The sequence below is a fragment of the Charadrius vociferus genome, unplaced genomic scaffold, assembly GCF_000708025.1.
Source record: "Charadrius vociferus isolate BGI_N301 unplaced genomic scaffold, ASM70802v2 scaffold259, whole genome shotgun sequence".
In the NCBI taxonomy this organism is placed as follows: Eukaryota; Metazoa; Chordata; class Aves; order Charadriiformes; family Charadriidae; genus Charadrius; species Charadrius vociferus.
Window position 1 is genome coordinate 4,943,272 of NW_009661368.1, and position 13,302 is coordinate 4,956,573.

Sequence of the window (13,302 nt, forward strand, 5' to 3'; positions counted from 1 at the left end):
ACATCTAGGATGTTTTCCTGACTGGGTGCTACATTAGACTACCTTCACTTGAAAAAATGAAGTACAAAGCAGGTTAATAGTGCTGCTCTGCAGTAGCGGAGTGGAAACCGCATTTGCTCTGTCTTGTTCAGCTTTACCGGTGCAGAAAACATCACTCCCCAGCCCTCTGCGTGCCTGCGGGGCCGTGCAGTCCTACCTGAGCTCATGCTTTGGTTTTGCATCTCGCAAGGCTTTGCGGTAGAGGTGCCGGTTGCTCCCCGGGTACGGGTATTCCATCGTTTCAATGGCTTCACCGTAAACCCTCAGTGGTTTCAGGCTCTTCATCTTCAGCAGCATCTCTGGGGAAGGAGAACAGGTCTGCTCAGACAGCACCAGGCACCGGTGATGCTGGGAAAGCTCACGGCCGTCTGCCGTGCACTCGCCTCTTCTCCCCACCCCTCGCTCATCAACCACACCTTCACTGGTCCTCACCCTGCAGTGAGGGGTCTTCTGTAAGGACCAGCCCTGCTTTCTGCCCCTCCTGCTCACGGCCACATGTTCTCCCTTCCCACCAGTATGAGCCACTTTCAGGGGCTTAAAACCGATAGTTACCAGCAACAACATCAACAGACTTGTTGGATGGGCCACAGTACAAGATGCACTTTCTCCCCTTGGGCTCTTCTTCTTCAGAGGATAGTGTTTGCTCCTTCTCGACGCTCTCCTCGTTCAGCTTATGGAACCAGTAGACAATGTGAGTTCCAACAACCGTTTTCCCTGTGCCTAGAAAAAACAAGGAGGTTGCTGAGAACACTTTAACCGTGACACCCATGCTCTAGATCAGCATCCGGAGGATCGGCCATGAAATAAAATCAAAAAATTGAGGGGACTGCCTTGAACAGCTGTGGGTGAAACTAACCCATGCTACCATCTCCTGTCTCACCACGGGTCCTGTGGACATAACAAAGTAGGCACGTACTCACGCTGTCTCCACAGCCTTACCTGGTGGGCCTTGGATGAGCGTGAAGGATTTTCTCAGAGCCATTAGGACAGCCTGGGTCTGACTCTGGTTAAGCTTCCTGCGGCTGCCAGGGAGATCAAAGGATTTTTGCTGCAGGATTTTGGATGTTGTCACTGTTACGGCAAAGAGTCAAGAAAACAAGTTTAAAGAAGGTTACTGAAGACAGCGCACAACAGGAGGATGCAGTAGGTACCAAGCAATCCTGGTCCGTTTACATGACCACCTGAAAGCAATCCTGGTCCTGTGCCAGGATGTTCTGCCCATGAGCCTTCTCTGTGGGTTCTGGGGATTAAAATATCCCCCGTGCCATTCTCCAGCAGGGTATCCCATATTCCCTTCACTCCGCCAGGCTAGCAGCTCCTCTCCGTCCCTCCCCTTGCAAGGGGGAACCTCCCGGTCTGGGAGCATAACCCCTATGGCAGTGACCCACAGAAGCTGCCAGGGCACCTGCCTGGCCAGAAGCAAGTAGCCACAAGGTAAGAAAGGCGAAAATTTGCACCTACCTTTTTTAGGAGGTTCGTGGCCGAGGGCAATGCTTTTAGCAAGCTCGGAGGCATGCTTGAGCTTCCAAATTGCCTTTTCTTTCCGTCTGACAGAGGGGGAAAATAAGAATGAATGGAATGTAACTTAAAACAGCAAAAAAAGAAGTAATACAGCTTTGTACAACTGTCTTGTTTATTCTTTCTCTCTGCTTTGGTGTTGCATTAAATCCACAAAGAACTTAAACAAAACCAACTCTTATTCTGCTCTTTTGCATCTGGGACTATTTCTCAACTGTCTGAAGAGCTGAGCCTGCAAAGATGTTGAGAGCAAGAAGCACAGCTTCTGTCCCAACTCCATTTTATTGCGGCCCACCCCGTTTTATTGGATTAGCTTCCAATTTTTCCCCTAAAATTCGCGATACAAAAGGAAGCACGTTCTGCCCTGAAAAAGCTGCAGCAGTCGTGGGTGCGCAGCGGGCCATGCTGTGTACAAAGAAGGGCAAACTAGACATCAGCTCTGCTCTAACAAGAGCAGATCTTGCTTCACAGCAACAACAAAGGGGAATGATTGGGAAATCAGGGAGCACTTCTGCTAAGCAAACCCTGATCCAGTGCTTCACACTGCTTCTTATGACATGTATTGCAGCAATCCGGTAACATAAGAGACAGATGCCCAGAGAAATTTCAGCACGGCACCTTTCCCTATCTCCCCATTCACAAGGTCAACCAGAAGAGCAAGAGGCCATCTGGAGATGGGGGGTTGGACTAGATGATCTCCAGAGGTCCCTTCTAACCCCGACCATTCTGTGATTCTCTGAGAACAGATCTGAGAAATGCTGCCACCCCCACCAAACATCAACAGCCCAACAGCATGGCCAGTCGGAGCTGGGTAAGGACAGATTTTTCAGGGGATCAGCCGCACCAGCGAGCAAAGCCCGTTTGGGTGCAGCAAGGCACCCATGGGAAGCCATTGCTCTGCATGGACAGGTTAACCAGAGCACAACCGCTAAGCACACTTACACGTCTGGCAGCATCTTTGGTATGAGCTCCACCGTGAACCTGGCAGAGGCCTGTGAGATTTCCACGGGGATGTTCTCCATAGACATATAGCGGATGTAAAAGTTCATAGTCTGCTGATTACTCCTGTCTGACTTCTCATCGTCGCCGAACTCTTCGGTGACCCCGTGAGCCACCCAGGTGTAGGTATCTGGATCGACCATAAGTTTGCTTTCTGACCTGCTCTTGTTAAGAAAAGTTAGATTCTGGAGGCTGTGGCTAAGGCATTCCTCATCGCTTTGAAGGCTCCCAACCTTCAGCCCACTTAAGCGAATGCACAAGTAACAGTGGTTGAAGTCCACTTCAATGGAGCACTCCTCCAAAAAGTTTTTCTTTAGGACAAAAGTCCCTTGTAGCTGTCCTTTGCTTGTCCTTTGCTTTGCCCAGGTTATTTTGACATCATGCAGGACAATGGAGTCATTTTCAGCCACCGCACACGAAGCAGACTCCATGGCGCTCATTGGCATCCACACCTTGTTATACTCCGCTGGGTGCTTGTACTTGTCTTTGGATGGCAGGGTGGCGTAGGCAGAGAAGCAATCAATGGGCTTTTCCATGTGCTGCAGGCAGATGTCGAAACCCGGCGTCACACACCACAGCTGCACGAAGGGCACCAGGAAGCCCCGGCAGACGTCCGTGGTGAGCTGGAACTGCAGCGCGTCGCCGGCACTCAGCTCCAAGGAGAGCTCCACGTAGTGCGAGCACTGGCTCTTCCTCAGCCAGCCCGTTCCTGATGGCCGCTAGCACTTCTTGCCAAGTCTGGGTGCCGAAGAAGGTGACGCAGAGGTCGCGGAGAGGTCCTTCGCGCAGGCCGTGCTCCTTCATCGTCTGCACGGAGTACACCCTCCTCTTCCACGTCAGCCTGATGCTGCTCCGCTCCTGGATGAACATGGGCTGCTCTATCAGCTGAAGAGACCTGTAGTTAATTATCTGGGGATCTGGAAGACTCTCTTTGTTCAGTGGAAACAGGGCTTTAAAATACTTTTTCATCCCCTCAATATCCACTACGAAGGCGATCTTCTGCAGGACTTGGCCCTTCAGCTGGGTGGCCATCTGCAGGCAGCGGGCTCTCTTCTCGTACGCCACTGCCTGGGAATTCTTCCTGTTGAAGTCATGACAGAGAAACTCAATGTCGTCTGAAGAATAGATGATGGGCTTCTTCCGGAGCACGGAATGAAGGTGCCGCTGGACCACGACATCCATGTACCGGCGGATGGGAGAGGAAGCCCAGGTGTACGAGTCAACGTGCAGGGAGTAATGGCCCGCTTTCGACTGGACGGTGGAGTTGGAGCGGCTGAAATAGGAGCGGCTGAGCAGTCTCCTGAACTCCAGGGCCACAGGGGCCAGCTTCGGGTGGATGTCATCAGTAACGATAAGGTCTAGCATCTTGTGGAAGTCACGGACATTAGCAGCTGACTGCAGGTGCTCCCAGATGGGGGCCAGGAGACTGAACACCACATTAGAGGAGTCTTGGCCAGGAGGCGCCTCTCCCAGGTGGTGCGAGAGATGGATGGACAAAGGAAGGATGTGGCTGTACTTGTTTTTCATGAGTAATAACTGTTGAAGGCTTGGCTCGCACTGACACCGGAGAGGAGTGACGTCTCTGGTGTCCTCCTCATTGGTGAGGAACTCGGCCACAAAACTGTTGAACATGATCATTAACTCCTCTATCATCTGATGGGACCCCCTGTTACCCAGGGAGCTTTCCTCATCCATCCGGTCGTAGAAACAGTCCTCCTGCAGCCGAAACTTCCGATGGATCCTGGAGAAGTGATAAGCCACAGCTACGCAGTCCTCCACGCTATCGAAACGAAGGGCCCCTGCTGCTCCCCTGTAGTGGTCCTTAATGCAAAGCTCTGCCTCTTCATAGGACAGCTGCCTGTCCGAGCGGATGACAGAGATGGTGAAGACTCCCTTTAACATCTCACCAGTCTTCTTGTGTACGGTGACAAACAAGGAGATCACCCGACGATCCTTCTGTGGCAGGAGGCTGCAGACATCTTGGCTAATGTGTGGTGGGAACATGCACAGAGGCTCCTGGTTGGGAGCGTAGTAGGTGACACCCCGCTTCTTTGCTTCCAGGTCCAAGGCACTGCCTTTGGGAATGATGCCAGCCACGTCTGCAATGTGGATCCCAATCTCATAGTGATGCCCAAGATCCCTAACGCTCACAGCGTCGTCCAAATCTCTGGCCCCTTGGGGGTCAACAGTGAAGGTGAGGTAACTCCGACAGTCCTTCAGATTTTCCTTGGTGAGGTTTAGTTTGCTGCTGGAAGTGTATTTGGCTGATTCCTTAGTGACAGCAGCTGGGTATTTCTTCTCCAAACCATACTCCAAGTCGAGGATCTTCAAGCCTTCTTCCAAAGTCAATGCTGCGTGCAGAATCTCCGTTATTATCCCCAAAGGGTAGTAAAACCCTTCCCGCCAGGAGATAACCTGGACGCAGAAGAACTGGCATCTTCTCGTCTCCTGGCTGATCTTCTCGCAGCTGACCACTCTGTACTTCCCATTGACAAGCCTGCGGATGGGAATGACGTTAGGTTTCTCTTTCAGCCCCGGGACAAATATTTTGGTGACAGTGCGGTCGATGGGTATCATTACCCGGGGATCAAATTCATCCATCATGCAGATAAAGGTCCGTTCTCTCTCTGCACGCTTTAAGATGCCCACCACCCTCCCCTGAGGGCGGTGGCTGCCGCTGTCAGGCGTGCTGCTCTGCAGGATTTCCACCAGCACCTCGTCCCCGGTGAAGGCCGTCCCACAGTGAACTCTGCCTTTGATCTGAATGGTCATTGCAGGAGAGTCGTTGAGGGTGAAGGCAGAAGCTCTGTCGAACCCTTCTTTGATCAGCTCACATCTTTTATACATTTTGGGGTGCATGTGCAGATACTCCTGCATCATCTGAGAAGAGAAGCTGACATATTCCTGCCTGTCTTCCCACAGGTTTGAAGCCTCGGTCTTCACATTCAGCAACCCTTCTTCAGACACCGTCACCAGCACGTTCTTGCTCTCATCTAAGAGCTCTTGGAGGATGGGATCGTCAGGATTCATGCTCTCGGCCTCAGAGCTCCAGGAATCCGTGTCGCTGTCCTCCTCGTCCCCTTCTGGGCTCCTCCTGCTCCAGATCTCCTTGTCGCACGCAGCCTGTTTGATCTGGGCCATTGTCAGGTCCTCTGGGAAGATGCTCCCTTTCTCGATGCACTGCTGGACGAAGCGCTTCCACACCTTGCTGCACTGGCCATGGGAGCACAAGGCCACGGCATCCCCCACCGCAATAACCAGCGACTGAGCCCGGGTCATGATGGTGTTGAGCACTCTGGCTTCGTTGAAGAACTCGAGGTGGTGGGAGGCTGAAACGCGCAGGCTCTCGCTGGTGTGGACTGTGCTGATGATGATGACGCGGAACTCCCGCCCTGCACCGGAGGGGACAAGGGAGAAGTCACTCGCAGGAACCCAACGGGGAAGACCCTGTCTGGCTGCCACCTGGTGCTCTGCCCGTCTACGCTGTGTTACGTGGCCATGGGCTGATGGAACCTCGCTGGGCTGAGTCACGGGAGTCGCCTGACGTGAATAAAGCAGCTCTTGGGGATCGCGAAGGCCTCCAGGCATGAACCAGGATGCACAGACACCATGAGGCCACCACCACCCACGCACCAGGGAGCGAAGGGCAGCGTGGAGATGGGAGAAAGGCAGAGAACCGGACCAGCGCCGCCACGAGCGCCCGTGGAGCAGCCCTGTGTGCTCAGTGTCACCGGCAGCCCACGCCAGCCACTCCGTGCAAACATGGATAGTTTTCTGTGAATCCTAAATTCCTGGGGGAACCGAGGGCCTTGCAGGAACGAGAGCTGTGACCATTCGCAAGAATCCCTCTCCCCTCAAGGACAGCTCTGCTGATCCCACGACAAATAACAAACAGCAAGAGGCACCCTGGTGATTTCAGAGCTGGGAAGAAACTGCAAAGAAAGGGTGTGGAGATCAGAAACAGACCCCAGGGGTCAGTTATTCTCACCATGAGGAGCCTCAGTTGCACAATAAAAAAAAAAAAAAAATAATAAAAACATGGATGAGTCATAAAGTAAGTCCTTGAGGATAAAACCAGCCCTATCCCTCTCTCGTCATCCAGAGCAGCAGACTCCTCCTTTAGTGAGCTGTTCTGTGATATTTTTTTTGCTGCGACTGGTACCCACAGGCCATCCTGGTTTCAATTCCCTTCTATTACTAGCCTCCCCCGCTGGTATTTGGGGCTTTCACATGATTCACACACGCTCAAGTCCCGGGGATCGCACTTGCAGGGTTTTCACCTTCCTACAAAGCAACATCCATAGATTTGAAACGAGTCGACAGTTGGGTGCAGATTTAATTCAGTGTGAAATCTTATTCACTAAGGAAAGGACAAAAATCAAAGAGTTACCAACCAGAAGGGGATGGAAATCAGCCAAAGGGTCTCCAGGCACTCCCTCCTAACCAGCACTAGGTGGGCTGTGGCCACTCGCTGCAGCGGTGGCAGAGCCACAGGGAAGGGCAGGGGAGCTCTGCCTAACAGCACCACACACACCCTCCCAGAGAGGTATTCTGCCATGAGATCAGTCAGTATTTTGCAGTTTAGCAAGGAGGACGACATCAAGATGCTGCAAAGACCTCTGCTAACGACCCAATGTCTCCTCCCCCTGCCCATTGCATAGTGGCTGTAGCTGCTATAGACTCTCCTGTCCACCAACATGGCTGCAAAAGCTCTCTATAGAACACAGAAGACCTCAAAAACAGCCAACTAGTGCACAAAACACAAACCTGGCAAGTTCTCATAGTTTTCTACCACCACATCTTGTAGCTGCTTTTTCCTCAGCTCTTGTCTTATTGCAGAAACCTGGCAAGAAAGAAAGAAAGAAAGAGGCACAACTGAGGAGGTGGTCAAGTCACCATCCCTGGAAGCGTTTAAAAGACATGTAGACGTAGCGATGAGGGACATGGCTTAGTAGTAACTTGGCAGTGCCGGGTTAATGGTTGGACTTGATGATCTTAAAGCTCTACTTCCAACCAAAATGATTCTATGATTCAGTTCAGAAACGCCCCTCACCCAACACCAAGGCCCCTCACCCTCCTCAGCTGCAGGTTCCCCAAGGAAGTTACTCAACAGCAGCCACACATCCAGTGCTCCCAGTCTGCCCTATAGTTAACCTGCTTAGAGGAGGCTGAAAGAATCACAGAATGGTAGGGGTTGGAAGGGACCTCTGGAGATCATCTAGTCCCACCCCCTGCCAGAGCAGGGTCACCTACAACAGGTTGCACAGGACGGCGTCCAGGCGGGTTTGGAATGGCTCCAGAGTGGGAGACTCCACCACCTCTCTGGGCAGCCTGTGCCACTGCTCTGCCACCCTCACAGGAAAGAAGTTCCTCCTCATGTTTAGATGGAACTTCCTATGGTCAAGTTTGTGCCCATTACCTCTTGTCCTGTCACTGGACACCACTGAAAAAAGACTGTTCCCATCCCCCCAGCACCCTCCCTTTAAGTATTTATAAGTATTGATAAGATCCCCCTCAGTCTTCTCTTCTCCAGACTGAACAGCCCCAAGTCCCTCAGCCTTTCCTCATAAGAAAGATGTTCTAGTCCCCCAGTGATCTTCGTAGCCCTTTGCTGGACCCTCTCCAACAGTTCCCTGTCCTTCTTGAACTGGGGAGCCGAGAACTAGACACAAGAAATCTTCAACTAAACTATCCCACCATGAGGCATCTCTGCTCTGACCACCCACGACATACTACCCAAACAGAGGGCAACTCAGAAAAACACTGGTGGCACGCAAGACCCAAGGTTCCCTACTTTTACTAGCACAAGAGACAGGTTTATCATAAATAGAGTCCAGCATTTATTAGGGAGTGTTTAGAGAGCGGTCAGCAGTGCATGCACAGCCCCCTCAGGTGGGGAACACATGGTTCTGCTACGTACCTGCATCCCATGGGAGACCACGCAGATCCTCTTCAGATTTCGGACACCCCACTCATCCGGCCACCTCTGATGTATCTCCTTCACTTTCTCAATCACTTGTATTATCTCGGAGGCATTGTGCCAAGAAATCATGGACATATCCCTTTCAGCCATGCCAGACACGTGGCAGAACACAAGCGGGTAGATTTCAGGATGGGGTGGGATGTTCCCACTGGCTTGGATGGCATTGCCTTTGCCAACGTAGAAGTGCTTAGACACAAACTCAATTATGCCTGCGGTGGAACGATAATTCTCATTGAAGATGATCCTGCTCTTTGTGGCCACTTCATGCCTCTCTTTCTGGTAAAACTGAAAGAGTCGGTTTAACAGGGTGTGATCAGCAGATTGTCCACCCCCAACAGAGAACAGCTTTGGGGTTATCTGCATGTGGTCCCCAGCAAGGACTATCCGCGTCTCAAAAGTGGCATAGGAGAGCGGAACCAAAGCTTCGCACTCCAGCATCTGAGCAGCCTCGTCGATCATGATGTGGGTGAAGTAGCCTGGGGCAACCTTCAAGTTCTTGGATAACATGGAGGTGGTAATAATGATGTGGTGCCTGTCGATCTCCGCCTGCGTGGGGTGCCGGAAGGAGCGCTGGTCTGGCGAAAGGCAGCAGTACATCTGAGTGATGGGGTCTGTCAGGTTGACGGGACGGTCAGTAGATATAATCCTCAAGGGAACAGCCCAGGGATGCCCGCTGGTCACGTAGTTATGGAAATACTCCCGGATGTAGATGTCAGCAGCACTGGAGGGGAACAAAAGGGGAAACCATCAAGGAATTGTAAGTGCTGTTGCCAAATGCTGTGACCGTCGCCCCAATGCGCTATCTGATCATTCACCAACATGCACCCAAACTCTCCCCCAGCTTTGGCTGACAACACGCTCGTCACAGGAGATACTCACAGACGCACAAAGAAGCTGGTGTTTACGCAGCCACCAATTCCAAAAGCCTATTTTGAGAGTATGGTTTAAAACAGGAGTTGATACTCAAGACGAGGGCATCTCTCGATGCTCATATGGAAAAATGCAATGTGCCCAACCAGATCTGTGGGGCTGCTGCTCTCCAGGGCCAAGTCCCACAGACCTCTCCTCTGACAGCTAACCATCCCCAGCCCGGGCAGGTGACACAGGATCTGCAGAAGAAGCTTCAGTGCAAGCAGATGGCCTGAGCCGGGCTAAGATTAGCAGTCACCCATCTATTATACATTAAATACCGAGGCAGTAACAGCCTGCAGGATCTGATGTGGACACTCTTTTCAGCGTAACTGCTCTAATTTTAACAATCTTGGCCTGTTTTCTCTGAAGGCAGATTCAATGGCAGTCAGACCAGATCTGCATTTCCTCTTCCCCAAACTCTCCCTGCAAGAGTCACAAAATTGGGCAGAGCACAAGAGTTTTCAAGGGCAAGTAGAGCACAATATTATCCCAGCAAGGTCAGGCAACGGCTTTCTACTTCTTCGAGTACACAGTAAAGGCTAGAAAGAACTGTCTCCCCAACCCCATCCCCATTTTATAATGAGGCAGGAATATTCCGCCTTTTCCACAAGGACTTCCACCCATGCCGAGCTTCTTCCTAGTAGGAAGTGCTCGAGCAGTTTAAGACATATTACATAAATATGAATTTATTTCAACACGTAATTGAAATGCACACTAAGCAAAGTCGCATACACAACGGTTCCCTCTCACCGCACCGGGCAAGCAATGGATGAGCTTGCCTCGACCCAGCCCACATCTCTGGTTCCCTCTTCCCCCCACACCCCGCTAACCTGTTAGTGTGAGTGCAGATCAGCACACGCGTGTTGGGCTGCCTGAGGATCTCCATGGTGGCCATGGCCAAGGTGAACGTCTTCCCTGTGCCAAAAGGCCCATAAATGAGAAGAGGTGGGACCTGCCGGCTGCTGATTGTCTGGCCCGTGATGAAGGAGATGGCTAGTTTCTGCTTGCTATTCCCTTTCTGTGGTGACTGAAGAGAATAGGGGACAGAGCAACTGGCGACATCTGGCAGGACCAGCTTCTCATCCAACAGGCGGTCCACAGCCTGGTGCCACTGCCGGAACAGCAGCTGGTCAATTTGGAACTGGATCTCCACCTTGTGGGAGGTGTTTGGCTTGAAGTTCAGCTCTGAGCAGCACCTCTTTGGTATCTGTAGCCAGATGGTCTTCTCCGTGATGGCTTTATGCTCCACACTAACCTCGTAAACCCGATTGTCTACAGGTGGGTCAAGTGCCAGGAAAGCAGTGGGCACAGACCTGCTCAGCAGATACCCCTCATCTGTGTCCGGCGAGAGGTTATAAGGAGTAGGCACTTCAGCAAACAGCTCACCGGAGAGGGCAAACTTCATCCCCATGGAGAGGCTTTGCAGCATGGGGGTCAGCGAGATGAGGACCCGCAGGTTGAGTCTGGAAGGAGGAAACACCCGAATGAACGGCAGAGAACCGACCCATCAGTTCAAGAGCGACCGCCCTCCCTGCTGCAAAGCGGGGATTGCCACCTACACCCAGAGAGGGGCCGTCGGCCCCCAGAGCACGCAAAGACAGAAACTGTGCTTCTACCTAATCCACGGCTGCAGGACGAGACCCAGCCCTTCCCCTCCTATCACTACCCAGCAAACCATCTTTCTTGGCAGCTTTCCATTCTTCTGGGAAGGCGCCCCAGGACCCAACCCAGAAGTGACAGAGACATCAGCAGTAGCATGGCCCCAAGGGTTAGCAATGGGCCCGCCGTCCACAGCGAGGAGGAACCCCCCTCTGGATCCACACCTGGCACTTACTTGGCAATCAGAGCCTGTTCGGCTTCTTCCTCGCAGAAGAGGAAGCTGTGCATCCTCTCACGATAGTTGAGACGGGTGATGGGAATGGTTGCACCACCCTCACGTTGGTAGTCCAGTGCAAGAGCAGGAGGTTTGTACTTGGCCAGCAGATCCACATCTTCACTGGTCCTTGGCACGCTGGGAACGATGATGCGGTTACCTCTATCCCATCGCACGAAGTTGACGGGGCGACTGCTCTCCCTGCTGCCGGGGATGTGCTGGGGGGCGTCCCGCCGGCCCACCTTCACCTTGATCTTCTGCATGAGGACAGGGCGTCTGCCGAAGTCGAATACCACCCACTGCTCGAAGATGCCCAGCGCGCAGCACTCCATGCAGACCTCCACCAACGCAGCGGGTGGGGAGGAAGGCAGGGTGGCCACATGCTCCCCCCGAATGTAGTGGAGGCCCCGGGAAAGCCCATTCCCCGAGAGGTAGAAGTTGACTCCAGGTTCCCGCTTCAGTAGCGCCACGTGCTGCAGAGGCATCTGCCAGTTCAGAAGAAGACAGGGACATGGTGAGGGACAGCCCACGGGAAGAGTCCAATGGCTGGTGATGTCTTCCCAGCAGCATTTCCTACCAAAAGCTGCTGCAGGAACCAAATGTCATGCCAGACCTACAGAGCACTTGAAATTCTCCTTAAAGGAGCATATTCCTCGTGCAATCCCACAGCAATTATTTTTTGGTCTTAAAGAACCTCAGGTCGCAGTTTGATAGCAGTTGAGACAGTCTGCTGTAAATGGGAAGTCTCCTGTGTTGGAGAGGACAATCGGACCCAGTCTCTTGGCCCCAGCACCCAGGAAATCCTGGGCAAGAAAGCAGCTGCATCTTGTTACTTGTGATGATACGTGGGAGGTGCTGAGGGCAGGCGGGTTCGCCCCAGCCCCACCGCACAAGATGAGACAGGAGACATGGTGGCTGCACCCCCCACGCACAACCCCAGCTCAGGAACCACCTGAGCCTGAGCTGCTCTCAAATACCCAACACACGTCCTCGTTCAGACGTTCCAAAATCCCTATCCTTCTGCCCCTTCCAGAAATAATAATTAAAAAGAAAAAAAAAAAAAACAAACAAAAAAACCCCAAACCAAGGACTGTGCACAGCGGGAGGTGCTGCCAGCGGCTCACAGCCTCCCGCTGCGCAGAGCTGGACCTACCTGGGAGTAGACCCTGAACTTCCACTGGTATTTCATCCTCCTGTCCTCCGACTGCACGTGCAGGGGCTGCTCACACACAACTCTGACCCCCTCCACGTGCTCAGCCATCTGTGAGGGAGACACGAGAGGAACGGGACTGAAGGCAACATCCCAGGGACACACCGCAGAGCCATCTCCATCCTTTGCCCCCCTCCCCCCGCCCCGAGAGGGGACCGCCAGTAAATCCTCATGCTCAGTCCTCACCCAGCGCCGCTCAGCGTCCCCACGCAGCAGCTGTGGGAAACGAAAGGGCCCCATGGCACAGCAGCGTGGTTGGGAACCCCGAGCAGGCTCTTGGGTTGCCGTCTTGAAAGAGGGTGAAGGAAGGGGGGGACGGAACATCCCTTTCTGCATCACCATTAGAAAGGTGAGTGGTGGCCTCCGTTCCCAAGCTCTTACACAAGAGGCTTCTCGTGATGCACCAAGCTCCGGCAGACAAACACGCTCCCACCCTGCCGCCCGTGACTCACAATCAACACCTCGTTGGAGCACGTCCGATACTCGGCAATGAGCCGGTCCTGGTAGGACAAAAGCCCTTCCTTCAGCGCTTGCTTCTTTTTCTTCACGGCAACCTTCACCCTCTGGATCCACTCCTGCAGCTCCTCGGTGGAATGAGCCTTGGTGCAGCTGTTCCCCATTTCGCACACCTCCACTCTGTCGGGAGAGAGGTGTCCCACGGTGGCGTGGGTGTCCGCAGGGAGCCGACGGCTGCCTGCTGCCCCTGCCCTCTCCCCCGCCGCGCCGGGCGGATGCCTTACCTGCTACACAGCGAGAACTTGGTCACCC

At 53.1% G+C, this 13,302-nt stretch overlaps 1 protein-coding gene across 1 annotated transcript in view; it reads right to left on the reverse strand.

Annotated features, from left to right (window-relative positions):
- The window catches only part of HELZ2 (helicase with zinc finger 2, transcriptional coactivator), a 17,777-nt gene extending 4,617 nt beyond the window's left edge, over positions 1-13,160 (reverse strand). The window contains 12 exon segments of the mRNA XM_009893565.1: positions 197-338; positions 592-759; positions 979-1,110; positions 1,501-1,586; positions 2,500-3,260; positions 3,262-5,948; positions 7,324-7,399; positions 8,477-9,260; positions 10,282-10,914; positions 11,286-11,809; positions 12,478-12,585; positions 12,987-13,160. Of these exon segments, the coding sequence (XP_009891867.1) occupies positions 197-338; positions 592-759; positions 979-1,110; positions 1,501-1,586; positions 2,500-3,260; positions 3,262-5,948; positions 7,324-7,399; positions 8,477-9,260; positions 10,282-10,914; positions 11,286-11,809; positions 12,478-12,585; positions 12,987-13,154 (6,269 nt within the window). The 5' untranslated portion in view covers positions 13,155-13,160.
- Positions 13,161-13,302: the final 142 nt, after the last annotated feature.